Source organism: Podospora pseudocomata, chromosome 3 (assembly GCF_035222375.1).
Source record: "Podospora pseudocomata strain CBS 415.72m chromosome 3, whole genome shotgun sequence".
NCBI classification, from domain to species: Eukaryota; Fungi; Ascomycota; class Sordariomycetes; order Sordariales; family Podosporaceae; genus Podospora; species Podospora pseudocomata.
Genome location: NC_085887.1, coordinates 1964706 through 1989636, shown reverse-complemented (window position 1 = coordinate 1989636; position 24931 = coordinate 1964706). Strand labels below are relative to the sequence as shown.

General features: G+C 50.3%; 7 protein-coding genes and 5 non-coding genes across 12 annotated transcripts; 4 read left to right on the top strand and 8 right to left on the bottom strand.

Moving 5' to 3' along the window:
• Nucleotides 1-2850: 2850 nt before the first annotated feature.
• QC762_305665 (uncharacterized protein) lies at nucleotides 2851-4268 on the top strand (the record flags this gene model as incomplete). The annotated part of the gene is made up of 5 exons (XM_062888860.1): nucleotides 2851-2894; nucleotides 2959-3080; nucleotides 3245-3435; nucleotides 3597-3726; nucleotides 3868-4268. The coding sequence occupies 5 exons, from the start codon at nucleotides 2851-2853 to the stop codon at nucleotides 4266-4268; spliced, it is 888 nt and encodes a 295-aa protein (XP_062744782.1).
• Nucleotides 4269-4853: 585 nt separating this feature from the next.
• On the top strand, nucleotides 4854-7437 carry EGC2 (endo-1,4-beta-glucanase). The gene is made up of 5 exons (XM_062888859.1): nucleotides 4854-5641; nucleotides 5695-6216; nucleotides 6271-6582; nucleotides 6641-6843; nucleotides 6943-7437. The coding sequence occupies exons 1-5, from the start codon at nucleotides 5450-5452 to the stop codon at nucleotides 7247-7249; spliced, it is 1536 nt and encodes a 511-aa protein (XP_062744781.1). The 5' UTR covers nucleotides 4854-5449; the 3' UTR covers nucleotides 7250-7437.
• A 281-nt stretch (nucleotides 7438-7718) lies between these two features.
• QC762_0053910 lies at nucleotides 7719-7813 on the bottom strand. The gene has a single exon. It is a non-coding gene; the product is annotated as a tRNA-Ile (tRNA).
• Nucleotides 7814-8207: 394 nt separating this feature from the next.
• On the bottom strand, nucleotides 8208-8866 carry QC762_305650 (uncharacterized protein; the record flags this gene model as incomplete). The annotated part of the gene is made up of 3 exons (XM_062888858.1): nucleotides 8208-8492; nucleotides 8558-8705; nucleotides 8760-8866. The coding sequence occupies 3 exons, from the start codon at nucleotides 8864-8866 to the stop codon at nucleotides 8421-8423; spliced, it is 327 nt and encodes a 108-aa protein (XP_062744780.1). The 3' UTR covers nucleotides 8208-8420.
• Nucleotides 8867-9629: 763 nt separating this feature from the next.
• Nucleotides 9630-11025, bottom strand: QC762_305640 (uncharacterized protein; the record flags this gene model as incomplete). Its single annotated transcript, XM_062888857.1, has 2 exons — nucleotides 10058-11025; nucleotides 9630-9997 (listed from the first exon to the last, which is right to left on the bottom strand). The coding sequence occupies exons 1-2, from the start codon at nucleotides 10638-10640 to the stop codon at nucleotides 9630-9632; spliced, it is 951 nt and encodes a 316-aa protein (XP_062744779.1). The 5' UTR covers nucleotides 10641-11025.
• A 234-nt stretch (nucleotides 11026-11259) lies between these two features.
• On the bottom strand, nucleotides 11260-11331 carry QC762_0053880. The gene has a single exon. It is a non-coding gene; the product is annotated as a tRNA-Thr (tRNA).
• Nucleotides 11332-12460: 1129 nt separating this feature from the next.
• Nucleotides 12461-12550, bottom strand: QC762_0053870. The gene has a single exon. It is a non-coding gene; the product is annotated as a tRNA-Lys (tRNA).
• Nucleotides 12551-12823: 273 nt separating this feature from the next.
• Nucleotides 12824-12907, bottom strand: QC762_0053860. Its single transcript has one exon. It is a non-coding gene; the product is annotated as a tRNA-Gln (tRNA).
• A 2812-nt stretch (nucleotides 12908-15719) lies between these two features.
• On the top strand, nucleotides 15720-17068 carry QC762_305630 (uncharacterized protein). Its single transcript, XM_062888856.1, has 2 exons — nucleotides 15720-16665; nucleotides 16723-17068. Exons 1-2 carry the CDS (start codon nucleotides 16463-16465, stop codon nucleotides 17042-17044), a joined length of 525 nt encoding a protein of 174 aa, XP_062744778.1. The 5' UTR covers nucleotides 15720-16462; the 3' UTR covers nucleotides 17045-17068.
• Nucleotides 17069-18208: 1140 nt separating this feature from the next.
• On the top strand, nucleotides 18209-18775 carry QC762_305620 (uncharacterized protein; the record flags this gene model as incomplete). The annotated part of the gene is made up of 1 exon (XM_062888855.1): nucleotides 18209-18775. One exon carries the CDS (start codon nucleotides 18209-18211, stop codon nucleotides 18773-18775), a length of 567 nt encoding a protein of 188 aa, XP_062744777.1.
• Nucleotides 18776-19874: 1099 nt separating this feature from the next.
• QC762_0053830 lies at nucleotides 19875-19959 on the bottom strand. Its single transcript has one exon. It is a non-coding gene; the product is annotated as a tRNA-Ala (tRNA).
• A 3236-nt stretch (nucleotides 19960-23195) lies between these two features.
• Nucleotides 23196-24706, bottom strand: QC762_305610 (uncharacterized protein; the record flags this gene model as incomplete). Its single annotated transcript, XM_062888854.1, has 2 exons — nucleotides 23196-23934; nucleotides 23986-24706. The coding sequence occupies 2 exons, from the start codon at nucleotides 24704-24706 to the stop codon at nucleotides 23405-23407; spliced, it is 1251 nt and encodes a 416-aa protein (XP_062744776.1). The 3' UTR covers nucleotides 23196-23404.
• Between the last annotated feature and the right edge of the window lie 225 nt (nucleotides 24707-24931).

The following is a 24931-nucleotide window of genomic DNA, read 5'->3' as shown; positions in this document are numbered from 1 at the left end:
CAGGACATATTGGTTTTGACAAGAGCATTGGCCCTTTTCGTCTGCGTCTTGTTTGCGGTTGCGTTGATGCTTCAGTACGGGACCAGCTACCTGACACACTTGAGCATCAAGAGCGTTGGCCCTTCCGCACCAAAGACCTGGCAGCAGGTGGAAGCGGAGAAACTCCAACGAGATAACGAAAAGATACCCGTTGATTTGCGGCTTAATAACAATGTCATGGCCCGAGGAAAATTTGCTAAGCCTCTTACCGGCGACTTTATCGAGTGTCTGCTTGACACCCATTCCCTGGCTATCACGTCGTTGGATGTACCCGATCCTGCTGCGTCCATGGGGAAATGGCACTTTGACTGCTGTGGAAGTTGCACTGCTTTCTGTAAACGTGCTGCCTTTGCAGACCAACTGGTTAGATATATCCATGGCCCCATGACTCAAGTCTCTGTCATCGTATGCTGATGTCGTTGAAAGAGTAAACTCCTGCTCGAGATTGGCTTTGACATTGCCTTGGCCAGAGCCCGAGAGTTGGATGCCCACTACGCCACCCACAAGAAGCTTGTCGGTCTACTGCACGGTATCCCTCTGACCATGAAAGACCAGTTCTTTATAAAGGGCCTCGAAACCTCGATGGCATATGTGTCATGGATTGGCACCTTTGAGGGGAAGAAAGGAACTTGGAAACACAAGTACGTAGAGAGTGAATTGGTCAGCGAGCTTTACAGTCTCGGAGCTGTTCCCATAGGCAAGGTATTCCCATTCCACTCTACCACATGGTAGTCTTGCAAGGCTTGACGGTGTCTTCAACTGCTCACAGACAACCTTGGTGCAAAGCATATGGGTGAGTTGAGTTCATTGCCTTTCCGTTCTTCAGATGCTTTTATTATCCCTTCTGTCTTGGATCACAACAGCTTATACAAAGTTAGGCTCCCGAAACCAACAATAATATCTTAGGTTATACATTGAATCCACATAACCAGCATTTGTCATCTGGGGGTTCATCCGGAGGTAGTTAATCCCTTGTTTATATCTGCTGTGAGTGTATAACGTACATTATAAGCGAGTCGCGCATATAAGCGAGTCGCGCACTCTCTGTTACCCTACCACAACTATCCTCAATTACACAACCACAACACTAGGAAACTACAATAACTGAATCAGAAACAGATGAATCAGATGATTCTGCAGCCTCCTGGCATGTACGTGCATTATGGCCAGGCTTGCCGCACACACCACAGCACCGAACCTTCGTACGAGCTCCCCCTGCATTACCGCCATCCTGCTGCGTTTCTTGCGCTGCCTCCCCACCCACGGCCTTCTGGTCAAGTATATCCTTTGCATCTTGCACAGTAAGTGATCCTCCGAGCCGCACACGTGTTTTTTTGGCTCTCCGGCGCTTACTTAGTGCCTCGTTGGTCTTGCGGAGTGAAGTGTTCTCTGCACGAAGGAGAGCCACCTGGTGCATCACAGCCATTGTACTCTTAGCAAGCTGGTCCACAGCAGCCAACATTGAAGTCGGGGAGCTATTTTGATGGTTGGCAATGCGAGTCTTGATAAGCGTTGACTGCGAGTCAGCTTCTCGGGGGTTGTGTGGTGTCTGGAAGACCCAAGGTTGTGCAGTGCCGGGCCGTGAGTTTGGAGGTGTTGGCGTACGAAGCTTTACATCTAGCTTGGAAAGCACCCTCTCTGGATCGTACGGCGCAAGGCCAGCACCTGCAAAGCCACCCTGTATATTCTTCTCTGTTATAGAGGCAAAAAAAGGCCTCGCGGAAGGCACAGAGGAACTCGAGCTTGCTTACGTGGTTGATATGCATGCGCATCAAGTCCTCGATCTGGCGGCCGTACGCTTGCTTCAATGGCCCAAAGCAGCCGACATCGAGTGGCTGGAGGTAGTGTGAAGAATGCGGAGGCATGCAGAGCGTGATGATGTTGTTCTCCTGGCAGTGGCGCTCGAATTCGGTCGAGTGGTGGCTTTCGTGGCCGTCGAGGATCAACAACCGATATTTGCCCTTTGTGCGGGACGCTGTATGATAGTCGAAGTGCTTGATCCAATCTAGGCCTACCAGATTGGTAGTCCAGCCATTATCGGTGGTTGCGATGCGCCAGGTAGACGGTAGGTTGCACTCGGTGTACCAGTTAGCAAGGTGGTACTGTGCGGCCAAGATGATGAAGGGAGGGATAGCCCAGCCGAGGGCATTGACTCCCTGGATCACCGTTGCCCATTCGCGGTTGCCAGGCTGGGCCAGTTTCGCCTTGCTAAGGCCGTCTGAGGTCGTAACTACCATGCCCGCGAAGATAATACCCATCATGAACCCAGTCTCGTCGAAGTTGTAGACATCGTCATCCACAATACCGTACTTGGCCTTGGTGTTCCGCACAAGCGTGAACCACTCGCTGATGACCTTTGGATCCTCGCACTTGGCCCTCTGGTAGTCGTATCTACGTGTAAAACGCGTACGGAGCTGTGGCTGGCGTTTGACGAAGTTGTGTGCCCAGAGCTTGCCAACAGGGGGCGCGTCGCGTACGCGTAGCAGTTGGTTGGCCATATCTTCCACACCACGCAATCTTGGTGGAAAAGCTCGCGCACATAGCTCAATAACGTATTGAATAATAGCATCCTCTTCTGATTGAGTGAGCTTCTTCGAATTGGGCGTGGTGTCGCGTCGTGCAGGCCGGCCAGCGCGTCGGTCACGGAGGGTTGATGGTGGTACATTATAGAGCTTAGCTGCGGCTCTGAGGCGTAATTTTTCGTCCTTTTGGAGAGCTTCAAGGGCTAAGATTACCCTCGCTTCCTTTAAAGTAGGTGGCATGTTGGGTTGTAGAGAAAAATGATGTTAAGTGTAGAGAGAACGCGTCGCAATGGCCAGTGCGCGACTCGCTTATATGCGCGACTCGCTTATAATGTACGTTATTGTGTTTTTGAACTGATCATGGTGTAGGGGAGGGTGCTACGCAATTTATCGGCAGCAGTGCCTTTGGCATCGCTACTGATAATTGGAGGCTCGGTATCTATGCCGGCGTCTTATCAGGGTGTCTACAACATAAAGCCCTCCGCGGGGCGTCTATCATTCAGAGACGTAGCCAATACCGTAAGTATATATAGATGTCACATAGCGCTCAAGGGTCTGGATATTATTCTAGTGCTGACCATATATCAGGGGCCGGGGCCAAGAGGTTATGCCCACAGTGGCAGGAATCATGGCACACTCTGTAGCCAGTCTACAACTTATGTTCATATCTCTCTTGTCAACAGAGCCTTGGACCCGTGATCCATACACACACCCTATTCCATGGCGAGCGGGCAAGGAGTACGAAAACGACGACGAATCGGACCGTAAACCAACTTTTGGGTTCATGCCAAATGACGGCATCGTAGTTCCGCATCCACCAGTTGCCCGGGCCCTGGAGATCGTGAAACAGGCTTTGACGAATGCAGATTTTGAGGTATGCTGAAATCTGCTCTAGAGTTACTTTAAAGTACTGACATTTGCGTGCGCGTCGGAGCTCCTGGACTGGGTGCTTCCTTCGAACAATTACACTTCTGAGGATACATGTGAGTAACCTGCTTCACTATGTCGAAGGGAGTTGACCAAACACTTTCCTAGGGTCCGATTGCACGGAGTGACGGCTGTCCTGACGTTTGGGAAGCAATTCAACAGTCCGGGGAGCCTATCTTCCCCGAAATCGTGAACGTGTCCCCGGCGGCAAGCGCAGACCTCCTATTCCACTCCCAGAGTATGAGCAGGTGGTGCTCAAAATGAAGGACTAGCGCTGGAAATACAACGATTACTGGCAGTCTTCCGCAGGCAAAACAAGTTCTGGTAATGACTTCCGCGTGAGACACCTGGCACTTCCAGAACATGCTAACCTCATCAGGTCGGCCTGTTGACGTTGCCATTGCTCCGGCCGGTCCACATAGTGCCATTCCACCTGGAAAGTTCATTCATTCGGCGTACACAAGTGCTCTCAACGTGCTCAACTTTTGCATCGCCGTGATACCGATTACAGTTGCGGATAAGAACCTGGACACCCTGGACCCAAACTTCCAACCCCTTACCGACAAGGATCGGCGAAACATGGCTTCATGTAAATATAACAATCATCAAACGAATGGACAGTACGCTGACAGTCAGACGGACGATCCCGAACTCTTCGATGGCACCCCGGCTGCCATTCAGCTGTTTGGACGCCGACTGGGTGAGGAAAGAGTGCTATCTGTGGCGCAGATTGTAATTGACGCCGTTGAGGAGTGGAAGAGAAAACACCATCGGGAATAATTGGGGAAGTATACAAATCATTCTTCAGCTTTTTCATCTTGTTTCCGTACCCTACCTAGTTGCTGGGCCTACAGAACCGACTCGCAACGAGATTTGGGATATGGGCATTGACAACCCCATGTGAGATGTCCCACATCTTGTTGTAAGCCGATTCTGTAGGTCTGACAAGTAATAAACAGGATTTAGAGGCACCCCACTTAGCAAGTTTGATTCCACTCTAGATTGATTGTGACAAGGGCTGTAATATCAGGGCTTGGAACTTCATGGTTCAATTCAGGCTTATAATCTTCAATGGCCTCGAAGGTCTGTGATACCGAAAGAAGAAGGAAATACAGTCTTGATGATCCTGAACGCGTATTTTATCCTCCCTTGCCTGGCCCGTGCCCTTGTTGGCCTCAGGTCGCTGCCAAGTCCTCCAATATCTTACAGAGCCAGTGGGCTTCCTTTGATAACCACCATGCCTTCTGATTGTCTGCCTCACTTTGACCACTGGTTCACAACTTGCAGTTACCCCTCCTTGCGGTGGTATCGACAGTGTTGTTGGCCGTGGTTGCGGGTGGTTGGCTTTTGCCGTGTGACATTGATAGAAGCGTCAGTTGGCAGCTCCTGTTCATTGTGCCAACCACTGGCAAAATGGTACCTATCTCTACCTAGGTATACAACTAAAAGGCACCATGTCCGCTTCTAGTCACATGGCGACTCTTCTTCCTTCTTAACCCACCCTCTCTAAACGACGTCTTCTCGACCAATTGTAGCACCCAATTCACGAAACAGAAATGGGATCATGGATCTATCTTCAGGCTCTTCATTGTACAATTTACCAGAACGAGGATGTCAAGCACATCTTGAGCAAACTGCGACCGACACTTGATGGGTATGCTTCGGCCGCGCCCCGTTTACCCAGGACAGTTGCACTTGCACCATCCTCGACGGTCGTGAAAGGAAAAAGAAGCCACCAATTACCAAGACCTCCTCTGCGAACCAAGCTCTTTGAGATCGCAAACATCACATCCAATGCAGTCTACTGGGTTTGCCCTCCGGTTAGATTATTTAGTCCTTCTTTCTGTGGATACAGTCCGGAGTTTGACATCCGGGATCGGTGTGGGGCAACCGGGGCGCGGTGTATTGATGCCCGAACCCCTCCGGCGGTGCCCACATGACGAACAGGTGTATGCGCTCCAATGGTCAGCCATGCCATGCGAGTACATCAACGTTGTCATGACCGTTCAACTGTTGTCTGGATTCCATCCCCCTTCACACATTGCTCTTTGGGCACTGAAGGAAAGATGGCGCCAAAGACACCAATGAGATGCCTCCGTGTGGAGGGGACTGACATCGTTGATGCTGATGGAAAGCAGGTAATTCTCAAAGGTGTCAGTGTCAATTATTCTAGAGTATGCTGGGAAATACCACTGACTATTAACAGTGTGCCACTGGCGGTCACACCAACATGGAGAACTTCATCACTGGCTACCCTGGTCATGAGAATGAGATGAGGAAGGCAATGCTCGAGGTTCTCGGTCAGGAGAAATATGACTTCTTCTTCGACAAGGTCTGCTCTGTTGCCCCTTCTTCCACTACTGGTCATGGTCTAACACCCGTGAAGTTCCTCGAATACTTCTTCACTCCCTCCGACGCCCGCTTTCTTGCCTCCCTTGGTCTAAACTGTATCCGCATCCCCATCAATTACCACCACTTCCTTGACGACCACAACCCGGGCATCATCAAGCAGGAAGGCTTCAAGCTCATTGATCGCATTGTCGACGCCTGTGCAGCGGAGGGCTTATATACCATCATCGACATGCACACCTTCCCTGGAGGCCAAAATCAAGGCTGGCACTCTGATGCGGGTATTCACAAAGCTTTGTTTTGGGACTTCAAAGTCTTCCAGAACAGCATGACGGATCTCTGGGTCGAGATTGCGAAGCATTACAAAAATAACACCTGGGTTAGTGAAGCCCCCTTTGCCAGTTGGCTTCCCTGCTGACGTTCAACTGAACAGGTCGCTGGCTACAACCCCATGAACGAACCCGCCGACCCTGACCACACTGCACTTCAAGCCTGGTACAAGCGAGTCGAAAAGGCTATTCGCGAGGTTGACCCAGATCACATCCTGTTTCTGGACGGCAACACCTACGCCATGGATTTCACCGGGTTCAAGGAAGTCCTCCCCAACTGCGTGTACGCCATACACGACTACGCCAGCTTTGGCTTCCCAGCAGGCGAGCCCTATGTTGGAAGCCCCGAGCAGAAGGAGTCCCTGCAGAAGACATACGAGAGGAAGGTGCAGTTCATGAAAGAGAAAGGTGTCCCGGTGGGTCTAGCTTCCATAGCATAGGTGTTCGACTTTGACTTGGTGCTGACGATGACAGATTTGGAACGGCGAGTTTGGTCCCGTCTATGCGAGCCCGGGAGACGAGAACTATGAGAAAGTCAATCAGCAACGTTACGACCTGCTAGGCCAGCAACTGAAAATCTACAAGAAAGATGAGATCAGCTGGAGCATTTGGCTGTACAAAGACATTGGGTTTCAAGGCATGGTCCACGCTTCGGCAGACTCGGCTTACATCAAGCTGTTGAAGCCTTTTCTGGAGAAGAAGAAGCGTTTGGGTGTTGATAAATGGCAAGCCTCACATAATACTCTGACACTGCTCTTCTAACACTTCCGGAATAGGGGCCGCGACGACTCTGCCGTAAAGCACATCTACGAGCCCGTCATCGCTCACTTCAAGGAGGCAATTCTTCCCGAGCATATCAACAAGAGATACCCACAAGTCTGGAAGATAGAAGGGCATATTCACCGAGTGTTGAGGGAGACACTCATGAGTGAGATTTTGTGCTGGGAGTATGCGAGTTACTTTGAGGGCAAGACGTTGGAGGAGCTAGATGAGCTGGCGGGGAGTTTCAAGTTGGAGAACTGTGTGAAAAGGGAGGGGTTGAATGAGATTTTGAGGAGGGATGCAGAGGGGCGAACAGCGTAGATGGGATATTCACCATCAATCCGGGTGAACCACACGAGGAGGTGCGCTGAAGAATCCTTCCAAAAGGAAACAGCAGCTGATACTTTTTCATGTACAACCGGCCGGGAGTTTACCGTGATTTGCATAGACTACCTCGCACAAAACGCATATAGACAACCAAGCTCCTTTTATAGTACGACCTGCACGAGATCTGTCGAAAGTATTTGTATGCCCATGGACCTGTTTACTGAGCCCCTGAAGTCTGAACACCGTCAACGCCATATACTAATGTTGGAGTATATCACAACCCCGAACCTCCCCAAACTACACTAATGTTTCGTTTTCCAGAAGGGAGTTGTAATTTGTATGAATAGATAGCATACGCAGGACTGTTGCTAGTGTCCAACTTGCATTCGAGACCCTCCAGGAAAAGGGCTCAACTTGTTAATGAGAGCCACATCCCCGTGGAACACCAGCAATCTCCACATCAGCCCGATTAGCTCAGCTGGTTAGAGCGTCGTACTAATACTGGGAAACCAGCATATGGTAATGCGAAGGTCAACAGTTCAATCCTGTTATTGGGCATCTCTTTTGTCATTTTTTAACTGTGCCTGCTGCTTTCCTTCTCACTACAACAGTTTATTGTTACCCATTTTCTCTTTTTTCTTGTCTCTGATGACTATCTTCAGAGCTTACCTGTGGTGGGAGTTGTCGAGTTTACCTAGCGCGTCGAACGCGTATCCTGTCAGCAACAAACAAATCAAAATTGCTATGTAAAAAGGAGCCAATAGAAATATAGTGGATAATATGTTGAGATAGTCGAGATGCCTAGCCGTAATCCTTTAATGCCTCGTATTTGATATCAACTCTCCACCGCTGTGGTTAACCTGCCTACTGTTAGCTACCGCACGGAAGCAGAGCCGAGGGTCATGAACATGCCATGCATATCCGAGATTTCACCTCAAGATGCCATCAAAGTTGCAGAAACAGTGTTTCTATTTTTTAGTCACCTTTTTCTTATCTGTCATTCCAGGCATTAACCATCCAACCTTCGTTAACATGAAGCCCTTAGGAAGGGTAAGCTATCTTCACCAAAGGAGTGTATGTAATCCAACTTCCGACATGTCCCTTCAACAGCTACCAAATACCCCAAAACCCAGCGACCCCTTTGCCACTGAGAAATGTCTCATGCTCAAAGATCATGCTCCATCTTCCTGCAGCAAGTCCAGCACGGATCCTCTTCGCTGCCCATGTTCTTGGGTGACTACAATGACACAGGCCATCAGCAATTACTCCATGCGCTTGCTTCCGATGATGAATGATGCTTACCCATTCCTCTGGGCACTTGGGCGATTCGGGCCAGCAGACGCGGAGGCAGACATCGGACATGCCCATGATGATCTTCATCTCTTCCGACTTTGACTTGGGGGGGCGGTGGTGGGCGGTGGTGGTTCCTTTGTCGAGGGTGAGGTGGAGGCTATTACCCGATGTCAGAAAAGGGTGATAGAGGGTGAGGGGGAGGGAGACGTACGTGATCTCATCAGAGTGCTTGCCATTGCCGGCACTCCTGAAGGACCAGGGGAGGGCGCTGGCGGTTGTGAGGAGGGTGAGAAGGGCGGTGGTGGCGGTGAATTTCATTTCGATGGTTGCGATGATTCTTGTGGTTTATTGTTTGCTCGAGAGGTTGGTTGATGGTGATGAAAACCTTGACCTCTCTCGAGGGCAAGAGACCGCCTCTTTATACTTGAGTCTGCCCCTACCATCCCCCCCATTCGACAACTCTTCTTCCCTGACCTCCGATACATAGACCAGCGTCAAACCCATCAATCCATGACAACAACGACTCACACAAACGCCCAATGGGAGACTGTCTCGTGTAAATGGGCAGCAACATTGTTGATCCTGTCTCTCGATCACAACATCGAAACCACCGATCGCAACATGATCCAGCTGGAGTCTTTTCTCGAGGCCATGGCTGGCCCATTGATCCACGGCAGTTGCCGCGTCATCAGGTCTGGATTCCGGCTCTGTCCGTCCAACATACCCGCGCTGCAGTCCCTCGGTGTCGTCCTGCTTGGGCTGAAAGCAATCAACATTGTCTTTCCACCTCCGCATTTCCCCCCCCTTTAGGGTGCCATAGACACCAGATCGCAGGGTTGTATGCAGACGGGCCGTAGACGCAGTGATACCGGCAGTTGTGAACCGAGACAGCAATGTCTCTTATCCCCGCACAGTAGACGTCCCCGAGCTTGGATCTTCCTGGGTCATCAGCAGTATCTCCCCGGAGCTGACTCCGGTTGGATAGACCAGAATTGAAATGGTACAAGCAAGTGGAGTAGAGATGTTGCTTCGTTTATTTGCTCCCCGGCTGTGCATTGATTGCTGTTCATTATCCAACTGCTCAAATCGAGCTCGATAATTCCAATGCACAGCCATTCCCATTACTTGACATTAACAGACTTGGTAGCTCCCCTTCCTCTTGACTGACGCGCTTGACAGTCATCTCAGACATGGCAACCACTGTCCGGCCATATCCAATAATCTCACTGACGCTCTTGCCCCCCGCTCCATCTTCAGGGTAGATGTAGAGCATGTCCAGCTCCTCGGGCTCGTCAACAGCGTCCTCGGGGATGCTGGGACTGTTCCCGATGCCAATGGCGGCATACGAAGGCCTGCGTATTACCTTGGTGACAAACAGCTCTCTGTAGCCGGTGTTCTTGAAGCCCATGCGCTGAAACGTCCTTTTCCCACCATCTGTCGCGACGAGAGCTGTTTGTTACGTCAGTATTACCATCCGCCATATGAGGTGAGGGTAAAAGCAAGACATACCAGACAACCCAACAACCTTCCACCCCTTCTTCTCCGCCGCCCGTCTCGTAACCTCCTCTATAGCAATCTCTGAAAACCTCTTCTGCTTCGAAGTAGGTGGCTCGACAGCTAACCGCTCGATATGATAAACATGCAGTCCAACCTCTTGTTGCTCCTCGTTCTCCTGCACGGCAAATATCCTTCCATTTGGTGCCTTGCCGTTGCCGATCTGCCTGGCCCCTGCCACCTCAACATGTTCCGCCTGTGGTTTTTGCTCCCTCTTGTTGTCGTGAGGAAACATGGTATGCGCGTCGACAGTAGGCTCCTTCAGTTTTCCCACCAGCAAGTCCTCCCAGTATTCCCTCAACATGGGCAAGACAATAACCACACCGAGTATTCCCGTCTTGGGTGATGACCAGCATATCGACATTTCGGGACAGGCCGCCACCCAGCTGCAGAGTCTGTCGTACGACAGCCCCGCGGGGTACATTTCCATATCTGACGCGTAAACGGCGCGCAGGACCTCATCCGAGATGGGGTGAGGCGTAGGCGGGGTCTCCATCCCGCTTCTCACCGGGCTGTTGCCGGATGTTGGTGACGACATTTTGCTGCTCTCTTTTATCGTATTCTGGTTGATGATGATGAGGTATCTCCTGCACTTTGAAGAAAGAGGTGTTGATAGCTGAGGTGATCGTATGAGAGTGATGAAAATGGAAGAGAGGAGAGACGTTCAAACACCTGCAGTTTTTAGCGCCGCTCTCTGCTTAGTTATTGCGGTGGTCCCTGGTGGTGCCCGTCGATGCGCCACTCATCTGACTTCTTATTTGACTCTTTGCCAAAGTGAAAAGGAACCAGCACAGATTCAAAAAAGGACCAGCCCCAAAAACCACTCCAGAAAAAAAAGGAGCCACTGTGGAGTTGTGGTTGGGTTGTGAGGTCCAGATGAGGTGGGTGGATATCCACATTCAGAGAGGTCCAAGCTCCCCGCGCCAGCGATGCCATTTCGGGCCAGAATTAGTGGATCCTTGGCAAGCCACACTTATCAATCGGGGGAGGGGTCCCGCAGATTTGGGTCAACTGTGCGCCCCGCGACAAGCGCTCAACTGGGGCGGGAAAACAAAATGTGGCCTGATGTTTTGGGAATTGGGATTTGCAAAGAAATGGGGAAACAATGCTACGGGAGGCAAAAATAGCGAAATGAAACCGCAAAAGATAGTTTTGACTGCCCACAGCCAGAATCGAACTGACGACCTCATCATTACTAGTGATGCGCTCTACCACTGAGCCATGCGGGCTTGGGATTACTAGTTGAGATCGTAAGTGGATTTGAGGCTTTTCATGATAGCTGTGAACAAATTTTGTGGAGTTTCTTAACTTTTATGTGGTTGTGGTAACCTTCGGTGTGGCTAAATGAAGGCGCAACTGAAACATGGTCGTCTGAGTGTGCTCAACTAGAAAAAACACGAGCAGATGGCGTAAACGGCTATCTCTCACCAACTGATGAGTCCGATGGCTATTGTGAATCACCACCGGCCGCTGGTTAACTTTTATGTTTATTTGTCGGAAGCTCTCAAGTTTTCATCCCTGAACGCAAGCCCAAACTGATCCCAGCACAGTCATAAAAGCGCTTAACAGGGCTCACATTTCTTTGCATTCTTCATGCTGCAGAGTTCATCATGAGAATTCATCCATATATATGACTTGGATTCAGTCACGGTCAACTCAACCATCAATCACCTAGCACCTCAACTGCACTAGCACATCTCTCAATGTCACACATAAATTATTCAATTCACCCATGGGGATATGGCCAACCATCTCTCTTTTTCCATGTGCCAGAAGACATTTACAGTCCAGGGTCGAAGCCCCTCGCGAAATATTGAGCATCAATGTTTCATAACAGAAGCCTCCGTGACACCTGACACCAATGGGAAAACGCCCACATCTCACCGAATAGACAACACAATACACGGTATACGATCAAAACTGCCAACAGCCGAGACATATCTGGTGCAGTGCAACCTCCACCAGCCTCCAATGTTACCTGAGAAGACCCCTGGACTCTGAGATCCCAGATTAGCACACATCATGAAGAATACTCGACAGCCTAAGTTATCTCGAGTCATACCAGACCAAATATCGGCTTACCGAGACCGGGCACCACAAACATCCGCAGCAACAGGAAATATATTGGGGGTTTCCAAGGTGTGACATATGCAATAGATACAATCTCGAGCCTGCTCTATCAGCAACGAGCAATATCAATCCTAGTCAAATAAGGTGTGGAGAAACACTTGTCAACCTCCATGTGGGTATCATTCTCCTGTAGATCCAGAGATCCGACTGCCAATTGCCAAACATGCTGTACAAATAAAGAAAAAGACGAAATGAGCAAAAATATGGCACATTCGATGCCGGGAATTGAGCCCGACGTGGGGGTCGAACCCACAACCTTGAGATTTGACGGAGGAACTCCTTAAGAGTCTCACGCTCTACCGATTGAGCTAGCCGGGCGACATGCATCGCCTGAGCCGTATACGTTGAGATCTGCTGGGCAGAAGTTTTACTTTTGGAGCATGTATCCGAGCTTCTCGTGGGTGGTCCTTGTGTGCGAAGCGTAAAAAGCAAGGTTCAGGGGTTGAACGAAAGGAGGTGGAGCCAACGGCTTTCAGGGCTGAGAGGATTTGCGGTTTTCTCTCTGTGGCTTGTGGAGGAGAGAAAAAGAATCAGTGCCCACCGTTATTAACGGGTTTAAGGCATAATTGGTAAAAGAAAATGTTGTTGCTGAGGTCCTACCCGGACTCGAACCGGGGTTGCCGGAATGGCTCTGATACTCAGAATCCGAAGTGCTAACCGCTACACTATAGAACCTTGACCTATGCTGTGATGTTAGAAAAATGCTATGGTGAGAGTGCACAAGTAGTTCCAAGAATATGCTTACCTTTTGTCGTGTTGAGGCCTCCTTCGCTCCACAAGCTTGAATCGTGACTTGGCTCCACCTACCTCAAGTCTTCCAACAGTTGACAAGTTGAGGACTCGAAATGCGCAGCTCTAGATGAATGTGTCTTGAAGATGCAGTCATCGAGAGCATGGATCTAATCCGGCTGAGATTCAAGACGCAATAGCTGGCGTCAATGTCTGATACATGAACAGCCTGTCACCTGTGAGTATCTTCTGCTCCATGATCGAAAGCTTCGTGGCTGCTGAGATCCGTGATCATGTGTCCATATCAACAATCCTAAATTCCTAACATAGGCTTTTCCATGGGAACCCACCTGTCTCTCTGGTGGTTTGATGCATTTGGAGAGAGCCAGGAGAACATTGCCACAACCCAAAAACTAGTCTTGAGGGGGGTATCCGGTTGACCCCCAGAATTTGACTTCATCATGATCGGAGCAGGCCTCGGATAACCCTGGTGTAAATGCCGGAACACCTCAATGCTTCCTTCAATTTGTTGCTGCCATTAACCTTGACAGAGCCCCAGTCCAAGTGTGTCGAGTTCCTTGCTGTATCGTTGAGCCAGAACTTCGACAGCAGCTATCCCAAGAATGTTAATGATCAACTGTTCCACCTGCGAAGTTCCAAGGTCTCAGACATCATCTCGAACCAGGTGTGGGTGCCCGCAGAAATCAAACGTTGGGACGCGTTCCGTATCATGGGTGGTTACCATATCGAGATTCGAGAGAGGATCAAGCTGCAGCTTGTCGATCTGCCCGGAGTATTTTCGACTGTCGGTCTGTCATGGACAGTAGTAGTGAGCGAGGCGTGAGAAGGACGGGAGACCCAACGACAGTTGGCATCATGTGGTGAGCGGTCTCGGGGCTGGCTGCATTGGGGCACCTTTGCGTCAGTAGACATCATGAAGGTGTGGCCTGACGGTTAATCGAAAGAGCTGGAAGCCAAACCTGCCAATTGTCATGATACGATATCCACAACATCAACGTCAGCCAAAACGGAACTACCCGCGACTCCCAGTCCGCTTCTCGCAGTCAAATCCTTCCCGCTTATTGCCCGGCTTGGCCTTTTCTGCAAGGTAGTGAAGGTTGAGATAAGCTTAAGGCTGGAGCAAGGGGAAGACGAGCGTGTATGAGTGTCGATCATGCTGGATAGAGAAAGGATCGGCACGGTCAGAGAATAGAAAAAGTTGGCGAGCAAGGAGGATGATTAAGAGAAGCAACAAGGCGGCTGCTGCAGACTGCAGCATCTGCCAACATCCTGTTATTGTGAGGCGCAATCTGCAGATAATGAACAGCTGTGTTGCATGACAGCGAGCAATGACAACTTTTCGGTTGCCGATGTTGCAATGGCCCGGGAAATGCAAACGCTCGGACTTGGTCAAGGCCCGTCAATAGGATTCGAGCCGTGGTTGAATGTGTGTTGTCATTTCTGAGTTTTCAGCTCTGAAGCAAGCCTCCAAAGCCGTCGTACTCCGTTGGAAAGTAGTGGCGGTGAACAAAGTGCTTTGGGTGGTCTCGTGTAGTCCATGTTCTCATGATCTGAGCTGTCAGTTTGTTCAGCCGCTGTGATACTGACAGCGTCATAGAGAAACGCCCACCCGCTGTTTTCTGTTCTTGCTAGGTTATTACTGAAAGTCTCAAAATATGACACTTAATGGTTTCAGGCGGCAACTCGGTATGATGTCGGGTAGTACACCATCAGAACAGGAGCCTTGGTTTTGCATTTCGGGTTTCGTTGCTTCGACCCAACCATCTGGTCTAGGCAGGGACTTCTGTCGTGCACTTCATTGACTTTTCTCTGGGCCGGCAAGTCCACCTGATGACATCACCACAGGCCTTTCTCGGGGCAAGCGCTCCGGGCCGGGCGTAGCTGAGTCCTCCAAGCAAGGGAGAAGCTCAACAGAAACAAGCTGATTTTGTGGAGAGCTGAGGAGCACTGCTTTGATTATTGTGAACAGATGACCGACTTCCCGCAACAACTTGGCCGTTCAACCTTGATTTAGGGGACCAGCCAGTACTTTGGATGCAGGTGGTACATTTCGAAAGACATAAAACGGTGCACAATGTCTCAGTTAGGTGGCATTGAGATTTGTTTTACAGTCAACACATCACTCTCGAAATAGTCCGCACGATGCAGCACTCCCTTGTACCCCGCATTTTCCGGTGTGCTGGGGTGTGGTTCTATTGGCAGCCGACCAATTTGCGGATGGGCTGACCAGGGAAAGCTTTTCGTAGCTGTGCCTGTGGTTGGTCGGTCCACTCCAATGCTCCTGCATCCCCTCGGGGAGTTGCCGTCGCCTGCCGTCTCCTCGACACCACCTTCTGCTGCCAATAGCTCACCGTCAAGATCAGATCATGTTGCTTCATGCTACACAACATGACACTAGTACATGATCGTGAACCTCCTTGGCCGCATTTTCGACCCCTTTTGCCAGGGCACCATCTCCCCTTTGTGTCTCTATTATTCGTCCAATCACCTTTGGCCTGTAGCTGTACGGATCTTCTTCACATAGCAGAGATCGGATTACACAAGTGCCTCGACAGTTATTCACGAGGCTGCTCCTAGGTAGGTACATGAAGAACTAGAAGTAGTACAGTCCAATGGCTTTCATTGCTCACTCCTTCCGATGTTCGGCCAAACCACCTTGGCCTCATTTCCCTTACAGCGCTGGCGTTCGGACCGAGTCTTCATACGCGCCACATTATCACTGACAGTGGGAGAGATATGTTGGTAGATGCAGTATGATGCATAGCTCTGAGTTTCTCTTGTTGACAGTTAGCTCGAGCAGAAAGCGCCGGACATACTGACGTATGCTCCGGCTTCACGTTCTACATCATGATATTACGGGTTTGGCGAGCTGAACCTGTCAATGATCGTCATCATGCATGGAAACGGGACATCGTAGCATTGACTGGTTGTCGTAGGGTCGCAGCAGGCTTGGGGCTCTTGTAGGCGTCGTAGATGCCGTGACACTTTTGCTTCCTGAAGGTTCGCCAAGCAGTACTCCAACTCTTCGCCTCCTTGGTTTCACCACACGACAAGGTATAGCACTCTTGAGGCTATTCTGCAGATTCAAGATAGGAAAATACAATGTTGATCTAGTGAAGCCCGCAATCACAATCAAGGAAGACGTCCAAATGCAAGCAGAAGGCCAGGATGACACGTTGGATGAGAGGCACACTTTTGAATAAGGATGACTTTCATGGCTGATATGACTGAAAGCGTACTCTCTAAATGTCTATATAAACTCCCTTCTTCTCCCTTTATCAGACATTAAACTGCTCTCATCATCAACATCAACAGTTACTCCAGCAGTTCCAACTCAGCCTTCCAAACAATCGAACACCTTCTTGCTTTTCAAAACAACCAACTCTTCCACCGCCAAAATGCAGTTCTCCAGCCTCATCACCATCCTCACCGTCGCCATGACCGCCGCTGCTCTCCCCGCAGCTGACGTCGCCAACAATAATGTTGTCGTTGCCCGCACTGGCGGCGGTGACGGCAGTGGCACCCCCGTCAACCAGTGCTCCGTCAACAACGAGAAGCCCTTCTGCTGCAACCCCGCCCCCATCCTCGGCATCCCGATCGGCTACCTTAGCTGCGTCCTCGGCGTCATTGGCGGTACCTGCTCCGGTGTTGTCAAGTGCTGCAACGTTGACGCTCCTGCCTCTGTAAGATTCCTCCCTGGAACTCTCTTAACATATAAATCACTAATAATTACTCATCAGGGCTCCATCACCCTCAACGTCCTCACCTGCGGCATCTTGTAAATGCGGTCATGGTATAATCTGCTGCAGTCAGATTTGGACGCCTGAAGGCAACAACAGCAATGGGTTCTGGAGGACTGTCTTCGGGATGGCAAACCTGGAAGGGTTGCTGGTGCTGGGTTGTATGAAATACTTTCTGTTTTTCATCTCACTCTTTCTCTCGCTTTTCAGGCCTGGCAAGGGAAGAGAGGGGTGGAAACATGTACGGTCTTTTTTTGCATTTGAGCGAAGCGATGTATCTAGTTTAGCTAGCGGGTTTTGCAGCTTTTCATTTGTTTTTTGAATCTGATGTCTTTGCCGGCTTATATTTCGATGGCTTTTGATTTGAGATTGGTGATGTGATTTTGATGAGTGACGGTTTTACTTGTGGAAGGTGACAACATGAGCCCCCACTCTGTGTTTGATGAGAGCAATAATATGGTTCGTTTTTGAGTTACGAAAGGTTCCAAAACCCTGCTTGAGCATGCGATTTGTGTCGCAGTCCTGTGTCGAATAATTTGGGGAGGAGTCTTTCTTCTTAACACTGCACTGTCCTCAACTTGCCTTGAGCGTTGGGTATAAAACTGCAGACGATTCAAAATCATCGCAGTGTGCTACGCCCCTCCCCCCCGGCAACGACGAACTTGAATATTTTCAGGACGATGAGCGCGGACAAGTCTACCGATTCTGCGAACACCGCCGGTTCCCACTCTCTATCGAATTCAGATTCCACGCCTGCACATACAATTGACCCGCCATGGCATAGACCTCTAGCAACGGTTTGCGAGAAGTGCAAGTTTATGGTGGACAAGTGTGGCCGCTGTTTCGATCCCGACCCTCAAAATTCCCCCCCGGGGGCAGTTTGTTAAACGTAGAGGCTCTCACTACAACACATTTTCGGAGCTTCTGGCCTCATCTTCTGCAGGGTGCGACATCTGTTTTCAGTTCTCAAAGCACAGCCTTGAGAGCCACACATCATATGTACCTGGCACGATTCCTGAGCGCGTCCATGGGTGATATTTACTGTCGACTGGAGGCAGTGAAGTAGTTCTTACTCTTGAGATTCCTTACACATCTGGCGACGTTGAGTTGGCAAAACAACATAGCGTCGAAGAAACCCGCGATTCAATGATGGATACACCCACTCGCACAGGCGCACAAGACCACCACCCGATGGAAGATGTTAATTTCACAAGATATATTCAGTGCACAGTTAAAGCCATGTTGACAGACTATCGAGGTATGATAAACCTTGGGCTCTGGCAAGTAGCAGTGACTGATTTTAATATGTAGCGCCAGAATATGACTTCCGAATCTGTTCGCCAAGCACTAGAGACGCTTACACTTGAGTAAATTTTGGCTTGAAACATGCCACAGGTCACACACTTGCGGAGAGCCTCGTTCAGCAACACCCTTTTTGCCTATATGAGTGTCCGAAGTTTCCCGCGATTCGGTGCGTTTGCGTTTGATGGACGAGGGCCGCCCAAATAATAGATATGCAACGCATAGTCATTACTGGGGCGACCTGAAAGTCCTCGCCCTGACTACCGATACATTCGACAGCTTCCGCCAGCAGGCTCCGCCGGAAGCCTTGTCAAAGACATATCGTGATGCCATAGAAATCACCCATTACTTTGGGATTGAATATCTTTGGGTCGATTCATTGTGTATTTTCCAAGATAGCACATCTGACTGGACCCGAGAGTCGGCGCTCATGACAGAGGTTTTCGAGCGCTCCCCACGCTGGCGCTGTCAAACAATGTCAAGCGATGGGCGCAATCTTCTAAACATTTGTCGAGTTGAGAAATTCGGACAACACAGACGGCACATTAGAAACAAGCTTGCTGGAAGAGCATGGGTTGTCCAAGAAAGATACCTATCTAGTCGTACTCTGCATTTTACGAATGACGGAGTGTACTGGGAATACGATCAGGGCCCAGCGTCAGAGGTTTCTCAGGCAAAGCCTAAGTTTCGACAAGGATCGACTCATCGCTATCTCCGGGCTAGCGAAACATATCGTCAGTACTACAAATGATCAATTCCTCGCCGGTTTGTGGAAAGAGAATTTCATTAGTGACTTGGTTTGGAGCTTGCGAGAATGAACCCTGAAACAGAACCGCCGAACCAGCACCCCAAGTCGAGGTGTCAAGGACGAATCAATCCACCCACAGCACCAAGATGGTCCTAGGCGTCTCTTTCAGCACCTTTAACTTATCAGTATTTAACATATGTCGATCGGTCGACGGGTGGATTGGATGACTGGTCCACTGATATTTTGGACAGTTTCAACACCGTATCTTGCGCCGAACTTCATGATATCACTGTCAACCCCCTGGCTGTGAAGATGTTCAGGAGCCGTCAACCAATATCAATGTGCGGCTACGCTGCGAACCTGTATTTGCTTGTCAAGGCTACTTTGTGGTTGGTGATTATGCGGCACCAACGGCGAAGGCAGGACACCACGGCATCGGCTTGAAACTCGTCAGGGAATCTGAACGTGAACCTGAGATTGAGGCCATTGAATCGTTATTGTCCGACTCACACAATCAAAACGAGGTACTGGAGAAAATCATTGGGCAATGATAAATAGACTCGATCATAACCCGTCATGCATCTTAGGCTGTGGTTTGGACGTTGAATGGACTAAGGAAATCCCACCATCAGATCCCATATTTCTCTTGGAGCTCAACGAGGCCGAATGGCCTGATCCATTACCTGCTCATGGATATTATCCTGAAATGTTTGAACAAGGCTGCAACTTTCTCGTTGAGTTGATTCTACAACAAACGGGCCGACAACGGGGTGAATACCGCAGGGTGGGAATTTACCGGTGTTATCGGCCATTTCGAGATCGTGTGCTATTGCCTGAAATCTAGTTGCGGTAGGGGATGACACGGCATTTGTAGAGATCTGAGATGGAGCGAGAGGGAGAGAAGGCTTTATTGATCTTGTGTGAATCATCTTTCCTATGTCGGGAGAGGATGGGACAAAATAGCTTGATCACTACAAAAAATAGAGAGATGGCTCACTAATACAGAGAACTTGCTGAGGTTGTTTGTGTCATCTGAATCCAGAGCAAACAAAAGGTTGTGCTAAAAACATTAGCAGTTTGCAGGCTAGCAAAATCCTAAAAATGGACGAGTTGGGAATCGAACCCAAGACCTTTCGCATGAATATGCTATTGCAAAGCGAACGCGCTACCAATTGCGCCACACGCCCTTGATATAATGGTTGCGGATATAAACTCTATCATCATCATCATCACCTGGTGGGCCTAATTGGGTATTGTTCACAAGGTCAGCGAACCATGCTGAGATGGGAGAAGGTAAGAGGATATTCATCCGAAGATAAATAAGCAGAGGGTACTCGCGGATATGATTTGTCTTAGTGCTGCACTTTGCGTGATTGCTGCGAGATAGTCGAGATTATTGTTTTTGTAAAGTCTGCAAACATAGCTAGTCAAGAGGTTTCATTTTATATATCTGAAAATCAAGTAAACAACAGGTATTAGATGGCAGTCATCAAGGAAGGCCGCTTCGAAACGTAGGTTAACAGCCCTCTTCAACTGGTAAGAACATTTCTTGCCCTCTCCCTGTTCAAAGCACCCCGACGCCCGTGACTGCCGCTCTTAACCCCACCCAGCCCGTTGAATTGAGCTCCAACCTACCTACTCTGGATCCAAGTCGTATTCTAACATACACCTTCCTCTCAGTTTCGACTCGAGAAATATATACTTCTCCATTTTCGCGGTGCTCCTTGGTGGGCTCCCTTGCCCCCGTCTTCTTGGGGCTATCTTTGAACAGTGTGCGGCTCAGTTTGTCGAGGCGGGCGCGAAATGTTAAGCCTTTGCTTTCGTTCCTGAGTCTACGTAATCTCCAGTGCACTTCCCCTATTGATGGCCGGCAAGTGACCCAACTGGCCAGCTGATCTTACCTTACCATTATTGCCCCAGAGCATCCGAGTGATTCTTTCCTCCATGAGCCAGAGTTGGGGCCAGGGACTCCCGGTAGACACTTAAGCCGTGATGGTTTTTTCAACGTCCCTTAGATGTGTAGGTTTTCTTCCACCTCGTCGACATCTTATTGAATTACTAGAAGAACAACATGGAGAAGTTTGTCCTGAGCTCCGGAACATCGTACCCATCGTTATACATTCGGCCCCGCAACATTACGGAGCTTGCCGCCAATCTCTTCCTGGGTCGCAGCGTCAACATCGGAGATTTGGAGCCTCTCTGAAATCCCGCCCGACGAACTCCGCAAATGTGTGTCTGGGCGCCTACAAAGAAGTCGGTGTTTCCGCCGCCCGCCTCATGTCCAGTAAAATAGACCTCATCGAGCACGAATTCATTAGCCTATATCATGGTTCCATGGCTCTTCTCCGCAAGCCTTTTAACCATTCTATCGGCCATGACACCCAAAAGTTTACCAATTCACCACGAGTCCCTGGTCACTCACTCCAACGGACGAAGTCCCCTATTGCCCACATATCATACCTCCCACCCCCCCCGCCCCACGGCCGATACGCACCATGCCCGCCCCGCAGCCGATAGGTCAACTACCACATGCTCCGCCTCGTCGCCGAAAGACCCCACCTCGTGATGCCCTTCTTCTAACTCAACCCCATATGGTATGCTCGTCGCCCAGAATCCGGAACCGTTGACGACAACGTCACCACCCCCCTGAGCCGGCACCCAACTGGCTTCACCGTCGACGTGCGAGTCAAACGGGATTGGAAGGATTTCAGAAAGATTCCTTCTGGTCATCAGCAGCAGTTCCTCCCTACCAACCCGGTCCCGGTCCGCTCAGATGGTATCTACGTCATCTTTCAAAACAACAACCTCCCTGCCACTTTTGAACGATGATTGCGAATGCGGCAGAAAATGATCTGAGCCCGTTATCCCGAGTAGACTTCCAAGCCCAGTACGTTCAGACGCAACCAAAAGTCCAGAGCCTTTTGGGGCAGCTCCCCATCCTGACGGCAACAAAAGCAGCCAATTCTACACGGTGCGGATTGCGGATTCTCTGGGGGGCTCTCGTGTGAGAAGGGAATCAAGTTGGACGAGAGGATTTCCAAGCCTATTCGCCTCCTTCAATTCCCAATGCTACCATGGTGGAAGGACCACTGCTGGCCCGGAAAGGACTTTAACTACAGGATCTATTTCGTCCGATGGAAGTTTTCGGAACAATGAAGAACATGTAATGGCGGTTACATCAGCGGACTTCTCTTTTCTTTTTCGATTTTTTGTTTTTCCTTTCTGCAATGGGTGGGTAGATGGGTATCATGTACACTTCACTGTCAAGCCCAATCCATGGCGAACACACACGAATAAGATGAAGGCTTCATAGGAGCATCACCATTTGAATATCTTGGTGAGGCCCCTCGAGCATCTTAACAGGCCTTGTGCAACTCTCCTGAAAGGCTGTGAAAGACAGTTATAATGCTTTCTACTATTTTTATCAAATTATCTTGATTATTTCAGAGGCCTTCAAATAGAGGAACAGCGCCCTCGACTATCGTGATGGTGAGGTCTCGGGCCTCTTGTTGAAGGGCTGGAAAGAGAATCGAACCGCCCTAGACTGTCGCAGTGTGTGTGTGTGTGTGTGTGTTTTATTGGCCCGCCCGGGTTGCCGGGCACGTACATACTATCTGAAGATAGGTTAAGGCCGTGGTGGCTATACTGTATATACATGATGTCGTCCAACACCCAGGGCCATATGCCCACATATATCACCACTCCCAAGCCTGTGCGTCGTCGCGGTGGCAGTTGGTTGAAGGCGTAGATGTCCCTCTGTTCACCGGGCATGGCTCCGGTCCCAGGCCTCCAGCCTGGCCTATACCCATTCCTGCGCCTGTGTAGTGTATGTGTATTTGTATGATGGTCTCGCCACGTATGCCCCCTTCCCCCCCCCCCGCGAGGGCAAGCCGCCTTCGCGAAGGCAGGCCGTGGTGCCGGTGAATGGAAAAGCTGCCGGCTCGAGATGCTCGATGGCGTTGGCTGCATCGGTTGCCATGGTGTTCGGTGCGCGCGTATGCGAAAATATGCGCGTAACATCACTCGTGCTCGCGGTCCTTCCCAGGGCCATCTTTTGATGCCGATAGCCCACCGCGCGAGGTGTTATATTCGATTTTTCGTCGTCGTCGGCGGCGTTGATTCTTCGACGAAATGGTGATTTTTGTAGTAACAGGCCTCCTGACTCTCTTTGATGGGCTGTGGGCTCATCTTAAAGGCCATATTTGCTATCCTTTAGGGTTTGTATTCTCATGAAGCAGGGCAGTCTCCATTTTCTATGACGCAGGGTTTCGCAACTCTGAAAAGGAGACGGCCCCTTCGTAGCTCCCTGTCCTCCTACCTGGTACACTTTGTGCCGGAGGGGAGGAGGTCAAGTTTGGCGATCACAGCTTATTTAAGACAGGCAGATATGGTAAAGGAGTGCCCTCACCAGTTGAAGAGGACTGGTCCATTTTTGGAGGTGGGGCCAACAATGTTTTGATGCCTCTTGTTTATGTTCAGATACATACACGAAACCTCCTTCATGACACATGAGGCTGGTATATTTAACAATGTAATCCCGCGTGTTTTAACGTCACCAGCTTTTCTTCCGTGGCATGCCTTCCGGTCCCTACTCATGGCGGATAGATACAATACAACAAAAATGAACCCTTTTCACTGCCATCGATGCATCAACCCAACAAAATAGTCCCAATACTGGCACAGCGCCCTCCCATTCCACCCCTGCTCTTCCATCCCGAACCCATCCAAGTTGACAATCGCAGGCAAGTACTTGCTCTCCCAATCTGTCAACGACATGTTCTCCTCTTTTGGCTTGGAGCACTCATATCTTGCCTTGCATAGCTCCCAGTAGGCGGGATACCAGCCTGCTTGCTCCCAGCCAATCACACTCGTCACCGTTGGCTGGTTCTGTTCGTTCATAGAGATGATGATGTTTCTTGGGTGGAGAGCACCGTGCGTAAAGACAATGGGGACGTTGTCGGGGAAGAGATGATGAGGTTGGTAGTTGATCTTGGCGGGGGTATCATCTTTTTGCTTGGTTTGGGAGAGGGCCACGGCTGTGGCGACGAAATAGCTGTGAAAGTTGGAGACGTTGGGGAAGGGCCCTGGGGCGGGGATTTTGAGGCCTGGGGAGGAGGGAAATTGGAAGATTTCGTCTTTGAGAGGGGTGTTGTCTATGCTTGCTTCCCGGGGGTCAGTTGCTGTTGGTCAAAAAACGGGGGAGGAGAACTCACCGACTACCTCGACTCCTCCTGGCTGGAGATGACGCCATAATTTAACCATATCCTTGATCTGAAGACAGACGTGCTCTTTCTGGGCGTCGGATAGATATGGCCATTGTTGCTCGAGTGTTACTTCCTCTGATGGCAAGGAGAGGTAGAGGACTCGCTCCCCAGTTCCGATGTCCCGTCGCCAGCCAAAGACTTCGGGGACGGGGACCTTGTCGCTGAGGTACCGTTTGAGGGTCATTAATGTCTTGGCTTCAGTCGAGGTAACCGCGGTGTCTGCGCCATACTTGACCAGCAGTCCTGCTTGTGGCGCGGGGAGGTAGTATGGTGATGGTAATGGCAGAGATCCATGTGAGAGGATAGCTTGTCCCCGCACCTGGGGCACGCTGGGGAGGTCCGGTTGGAATGCATATTTGGGACGGGTAAAGTATGAAGAGTGTGCAAATATGACGTTGTCTCCTGGGGGAAAGATGAGGTTGACAGGAATCCGTTGCTCATCTTGTTGCTTATCTACAATGGCTGGTTGAGGTTGTGGTACTGGCGCTGGAGCGATAGGTTTGCCGACGGCTGCTGGGGCTCTGGGGATGAGAGTGGTGGGGGTCAGGGTGAGGTTGGAAAGGGAGTTGTAGAGGGCCTCGAAGGGGTCCACTTCCTCGACATGTTGCCGTGGTGGAGGTGGTGGGGAGGGCTGGTGAAAGTGATTGAGGTGGATTGGATTCAGCAGCATTGCGACGAGACGGGAAATGTACGATGGGGCGGTTATCAAAGTTGCTTTCAGAACGGAGAATCATTGCGGAGTGAGTGCTGTTTTATTGCGACATTCGCTTGTTGAGTGTGAGTCGGATCCATGACGTTGGGCTCGCGGAGGTGCGCTGGCGCCGGTGCCCAACCAGCTGGCAGCCTGAGGTGATGGCGGCAGGCAACACTGACAAGGGAAATCACATGGACCAGC